The sequence below is a fragment of the Galeopterus variegatus genome, unplaced genomic scaffold (genome assembly GCF_000696425.1).
Source record: "Galeopterus variegatus unplaced genomic scaffold, G_variegatus-3.0.2 Scaffold510, whole genome shotgun sequence".
NCBI lineage: Eukaryota > Metazoa > Chordata > Mammalia > Dermoptera > Cynocephalidae > Galeopterus > Galeopterus variegatus.
In genome coordinates, this window is record NW_007726621.1 from 540,607 (window position 1) to 547,488 (window position 6,882).

Below are 6,882 nucleotides of genomic sequence, written 5' to 3' on the forward strand. Positions count from 1 at the left end.
TTGACTAAATTCATTTAATAATATGTATATGAAGAACTACCCTATTTTCCTGGTTTTAGATTATAATTTATGTGTTAATGTAATATAAATTAATTATAGATTATAACTTTACAACTTTAAATTCACAGCTTTTAAAAAATTAGACTTAATGTTTTCTTAATATTTTATTATCTAATACTTTTATGTTTTAATGTTTCAGATTGTCATTTAGTAAAAATGGAGTGGTTAGAATAGATGGTTTTTCATCTCCCGACCAATATGATGATGATGCTATGAGTTTATGGACACATGAAAATTATGAAGATGATGAACTAGACATAGAAACTTCTAAATATATCTTGGATATTATAGGTGATAAGTTCTGTCAATTAGTAACATCTGAAAAAACAGCTTTGTCCTGGGTGAAAAAGGATGGTAAGGAAGTTAAATACAGCATGCACACACTGTTCACATTTCACTTTAAGAATTTCTCTTTGAATTACGTTTAATCTGTGGAAGAAGTCCCTCATCTTATCTAATCTGGTCGATTTTAAGTTATAATAATGGCAACTTTTTATGCATAAATTCACCTATATGTACTGAAGATTAAAGACATTTTCCTATTGAAGTCGAATTGAGTGGATTAACCACTTATGAAATCACTATAGCATTTTGCTCTTTCTGCCATGATAACATAATTTAGTGTGATAAAACCACTTTGGGCGCAAAATTGTGGTTTCAGCATTGCTGTATAAGGACTTAATCTATCAATTATTTACATTTGAATCTCTACTGCTTGTTTACCTGTGTGACCTTTGGCAAATAACCTCTTTGAATATCATGTCTGTGAAATGGGAAAGATAACCACATCATAGATTTGTTTAGGAAGTACCTACATGAATTATGGTTACTTATGTAAAGCACTTAACAGTTGTAGGTGCTCTAGATGTTAGCTTCTTTGTCTTCCCTTCCCTAACATCAGTAGTTTGTCCCCCAGGGGACATTTGGCAATTTTTAGAAACATTTTTGGTTGCATCACTGAAGGGAACTGGCAGTATATTCCTAGCATCTAATGGGTGGAGGCCACAGATAGCACTAAACATCCTATAGTGACCAGATAACCCTCCACAACAAAGAATTATTCTGCCTGAAATGTCAGAAGTGCCAGGGTTGAGAAACCCTGCCTTAGATGTAAGCCATTTTTACTTTTTACCTATGCTTACTTGTGAGTCTTCTGAAGAGAATTACTATTTCAATAAATCTGCTGTCGGTCTTAATATATAGCCTTAAAACTTCTTGGGTTGTCTTTACTTTTTTATTTTTGCTATATTTCAGCCAAAATTGCATGGAAAAGAGCATGTTTATCTTTACATTTTTGTTTTCTCTGTATTTCAGCCAAAATTGCCTGGAAAAGGGCAGTGAGAGGAGTCCGGGAGATGTGTGATGCATGTGAAGCAACATTGTTTAACATTCACTGGGTCTGCCAAAAATGTGGATTTGTGGTTTGCTTAGATTGTTACAAGGCAAAGGAAAGGAAGAGTTCTAGAGGTTGGTATATAATTTTATATAAATTGAAATTTTCTGTAATTTTTTTGGGGGGGATCATTCTTCTGGAAAATAAGTTGTGTTTTTCTCTTACGTTCCTTAATTATGAATATAGTATATTAAAGAAGCTTTGTGAAGTTTGTTTTTAAGAGGAGGAGGAACCAGAGTTTATTAATGCTTAGATTTTCTAGAATTAAACTGCATCTATCTTTTTGCCTGATACATATATCCACCCTCTTAATGGTTTCTTATTGTAGCCCAACTTTAGATTAGGTCCTTGTTGCTTTCAGATTCCAATGTGCAGGAGCCTGGAGCCCTTGTAGAACCTGTTAATTACACAGTCATACACATAAGTCACAATTGAATACTAGTGTGAATTGATTTCTTTAAATATTAGCCTGTAATGTTCAAATAAAAGTGTAAAAGAATATCCTGTCACTAGCACCATTTTTGCCTCAGTTCTTAGAGAATGAAGAAGAAATCTTTGTATTTGAAAACAGTGTTTGAAACTGTTATTTCTAATTTCTGGGTAAATAAAATGAGACAAAAAAGTGCTCCACTTATTAATATAACTGGAGATAATGCAAAGTTTAAAAAGGAAGTAACTAAACACATCCATAGTGTCTTAGAAAAAGTTTCTCCAAGGAAGTTTTGGAAGTCACTACCTAATACTGGTATTGGGTTATTTGTTGGGGGTAAAGATCCAATGAAATAAGAATATTTGAATTGTGGAAATATTAGAAGTAGGTAGTTTGTGATAGACTGTTCAGTGTGTCAAAACATTGAGCGTCATTTTCATTCTAGGCAAATCTTTATCAGAGCAGTTATCAGGTAGATGAACCATGATTTTAGCCGTCAGTATCTTTCCCACTAATAGGATTACTAAAGACTCACTCTCTCTGACCCTTTTTCTTATGCATACAGTGCTTACCAAAAAGAGACCTGAGCAAATGTGGAAGCATGTCTGAACATCTACATCTAGGTGTTTCTGGGATGTGCAATAAATATGTAAATATAAGTAAAATGTGAAATCACATTAAGAAATGCATTTTGGGCAATTAAATATCTTTAAAACTATAAAAATGCATTTTTGACATTTTCAGTTGGTAGAACTAGCTGCATTGTTATAAAACTTTATGACATGACATGCATTTTATGTTCCTTTCTCCTGGTCCCACATTACTTTTGTTTTCCCTTTGCCAAACTAAAAAGGTTAATTTGAATGTATTCTATTTTGCTACATTGTATGCATATATATAAGCTACCATGAGTCCTTTTTTGGTGGGGAAACAAAATAGGGTATTTATTATAAACCTAAGTAGTTTTATTGCTGCTGATTTTTGTAGTACTGTTGATTTTGAAAGTGTAGTCTTACTGGATCATTTTTTCAAGTATAGCCTAGGACTTGAGTTATATTCTGTGTTATCTATAGATCTTCTTATTTTACTGTTAAATATAGTAATAAAACTTACATTGACTACATTTCATATATAGCTTCATTATAGTGGTAATCAACATAACTGTCTAAAACATAAGCAGTTAGAAAACATTTTCAAGGGCCGGCCCGGTGGCGCACTGGATAGTGCGCCGCTTGGGAAGCGCGGCGGCTCTCCCGCGCGAGGGTTCGGATCCCACATACAGACTGGTTCCCGCTCACTGGCTGAGCGAGGCGCGGGAGCAACGCCGAGGGTTGCAATCCCGTTGCCGGTCCCGGTCCGGTACCGGGGCGACACTGAGGGTTGCGATCCGTTGCCGGACACGGAAAAAGACAAAAAAAAAAAAGAAAAAGAAAACATTTTCAAGTTACTGTGTTGTCTTTGAGGGGAAAGTCAAAGCTTTTAAGGTAATTGGTGTTAGACTGGATTTTAATTTTATTTAATCTAGTCTTTTCATGAAACAATGGTGTTTTAGTCCATTTTGTGTTGCTGTAACAGAATTACCTGAGACTGGGTAATTTATAAAGAAGAGAAGTTTATTTGGCTTAGGATCCTGGGACAGCTGCATCTGGCACGGGCCTCTGGCTGCTTCTACTCATGGTGGAAAGTGGCAGGCAGCCAGCGGTACAAGCAGATCACATGGCGAGAGGAAGTAGGAGAGAGGAAGCAAGAGAGAGAGAAGATGCCAGGGTCTTTTTAAGCAACAACCTCTCGTGGGAACTAATAGAGCGAGAACTCACTTATTAATCCCCTCTCCCCCAGGGAGAGCATTAATCCATTCATGAGGGATCCGCCCGCATGACTCAATCAGTTTCCAGCACTGCCACATTGGGAATCAAATTTCCACATGAGTTTTAGAGGGGACAACACATCCAAACTCCATCAAATGGCTCTTATATCCACATCATAAATAGCTGTCTGTGTCATTAAATTTGTAAAGTTTTCGACATTGAGGTATTGACTATTTCTCCTGTGTATGATATGCCTCGTGTTAAAAACTCCATCAAATGGCTCTTATATCCACATCATAAATAGCTGTCTGTGTCATTAAATTTGTGAAGTTTTCGACATTGAGGTATTGACTATTTCTCCTGTGTATGATATGCCTCGTGTTATGCCTTAATATGTTCACAACTTTAGGTATGGAGCCTTGTTTGAAGGCTACAGTAACAATTAATACTAGCTGTACCACCTTTTTCCACATATCTCATGACAGTTCCTCTGCATGTCTTTGAGGTGTGAAAGGAAAATCAGTTAGCAGTAGTTTCAAACTTGTATCAGTCTAATGTACCAGGATCAGGCACAAACCCTGTTTGGCACAGAAGATAGCTAAAAGATAAAAGAAGATTAGCTACAGAGAAGCTAGAATGAGACAGAGAAATTTGTGGTGACTGATGTTAATGATAATAAAGAGTGATATTATTGGAAAAGGCTATCATACCCATTTTGTATCACTTTTATAAAATTTATAGAATGGTGGAACTATCTTTTCTGACTTTATTTTTTTAAGAACCAAACATTTGAAGCCTGTCACTAACATTTTATAAAATTAATTTCTTTATGTAGAAGTCATTAATTTTATAATTGTAAAACCATGCATGATATAAAACAAGGTATGTTATCTAACAGATAAAGAATTGTATGCTTGGATGAAGTGTGTGAAGGGGCAGCCTCATGATCACAAACATTTAATGCCAACTCAAATTATACCTGGTTCTGGTAAGTATAAATATATATTATTTACTTAATATAACAGCTCTTGGTTGCTCTAGGTTAAAGGAGTATCTCTAGGAGTGTAATAGAATGGAGAGGTAAGGTTTAAATAATCTTAAATTTTCTTCCTCAAAGTTATTAGAACTCCTCTATATAATAATAAAGTTAGGAAGGTAAGCCCAGCCTCAGTGATTTAGAAAACCATAGAGGAACCATTTTAGAAGGGGAAAACTACAGAATATAATGAAAAAAATTATTGTATTCATAATGAAAGCTTTTTAAGATTTTTGAGCATATTGGATTTTTAATAATAGGCAAGAGAGAAAAGAATAGAGAACATAAGTTTGGTTGAATAATCAGTTCCACAGTAGATGGAAGGGAGAGTATGGAGGAAAAAATGGAAGAAAATTAGAAGGGCACAAGAAAATCTCTACTGTTCCTAATTATAAAATATAGTAAGAAAAAAAATTTATAGTCTTAACCACTAGTTGTAAACTTTTTATTAACTACCATTTTATTTTGTAGTTTTGACAGATCTTCTAGATGCCATGCACACTCTTAGGGAAAAATATGGTATTAAATCCCATTGTCACTGCACTAATAAACAGAATTTACAAGTTGGAAATTTTCCCACAATGAATGGTGTATCACAAGTGAGTAAAAATCCCTAATTAATTATTCAAATAAAATACATGGTTTTATTAATCAACTTTGATATTTGAAATCTAATGTGGAACTTGTATTTTGATTTTATCTATTCTGTGTTACTGGGTAAATTTCTTGTAACTTCTGCTATTAACTCTGAATAGTTAAAGAAGTGGTGTTTTAAAATTTATTTGTTTTATCCTTGTAGGTTTTACAGAATGTTCTTAATCACAGTGATAAAATTTCTCTGTGCATACCTGAGTCTCAGCAGCAAAATACCCCTCAGAAGTCTGAGAGTAATGGCAGCAGCAGCCCGGGGAGTGATGTAAGCACAGATAGCAAGTTAACTCCTCCAGAATCCCAGTCACCACTGCATTGGTTAGCAGATCTTGCAGAGCAGAAAGCAAGAGAGGAAAAAAAAGGTAAATGTAACTAATTGTCTAAGTACGTATTAGAGGATACTATTATAACCAACTATGTACTATTGTACATTAATATACTATTAATTTTTTTTATTTTTTAATTTATTTTTATTTTTTTGCTGGCTGGCTGGTACATGATCTGAAACTGTGACCTTAGGGTTATAAGGCTGTGCTCTAACCAGCTGAGCTAAACTGGCCAGCCCCAATGTACTATTAAACAATTTACTTTGCTTTTTTGCATGAGTTGTGGCTTAAGTTCAATAAAATATTTATATTCCCTTATTAGGAACAAGCCTTTCTGTGATTGCACCAAAATTAGTCACAGAATCATTTGTGGATGAACATATCAATAAAGGCACCAGAACACTAGATTTGTAACATTTTCTGCCTGTCTTAGCTGTGGCATTTTTCATTTGAGACAGGTACAATCTCAGCTACATGTCTATAATATTGAAGAGAAAGCCTTTTCATATTTAAACTGACTCCATTTCGAAGGATCTTATTCAGCTTCTGGTGTGTGTTCAGGTGAATAAATCACTAGTGCTACAGTTTTTGCCTCCCACTGTAAAATGCAGGATGCCAGTTTTGTCTGTACTTTAACACCTTGCTTATGTTAAAATTTTGTGAAATGTTTTATTTCAGAAAACAAAGAATTTGTTCTTGAAAAGCAAATTGAAGAAGAGAGAGAACAAGACAACTGTGATTCTCCAAATGACAGAACGTCACCTCTTGTGTCCCAGAATAATGAACAAGGTTCAACGTTACGTGATTTGCTGACCACAACAGCTGGCAAGCTTCGTGTGGGTTCTACAGATGCTGGCATTGCCTTTGCACCAGTGTATTCAATGGGAGCCTCAGTGAGTGTGATGCCAGATTGTTGCTTTCAATATGGACCTTAAATTTAGATTATATGGAGAATTTGGCTGTTGGCTATGAACCACCCAATAAATAGATGCAGATGAAATCAAATGTACTAAATTGCTAGGCATATTCAAAGTTGCATTGTTAAAAAGCTGGAGCTTTCATCATCTCTTTCCCAGGTGAAATTTTGGAGGAGGGGCTCTTTGATGCCAAAAGAGTCCGAAGGTACTCCTTCAGAATTTGAGAACCATATATTTAGTGGTGGTGGTGGGGGGGGGGGG

The 6,882-nt window shown here is 35.1% G+C and overlaps 1 protein-coding gene across 1 annotated transcript in view; it reads left to right on the plus strand.

Moving 5' to 3' along the window:
* JMJD1C (jumonji domain containing 1C) overlaps positions 1-6,882 on the plus strand; it is a 297,310-nt gene that overhangs the window by 269,645 nt on the left and 20,783 nt on the right. Inside the window, exons 13-18 of the mRNA XM_008569549.1 lie at positions 200-414; positions 1,375-1,527; positions 4,590-4,679; positions 5,199-5,326; positions 5,527-5,740; positions 6,383-6,597. Of these exons, the coding sequence (XP_008567771.1) occupies positions 200-414; positions 1,375-1,527; positions 4,590-4,679; positions 5,199-5,326; positions 5,527-5,740; positions 6,383-6,597 (1,015 nt within the window). The remainder of the gene's footprint in view (positions 1-199; positions 415-1,374; positions 1,528-4,589; positions 4,680-5,198; positions 5,327-5,526; positions 5,741-6,382; positions 6,598-6,882) is intronic.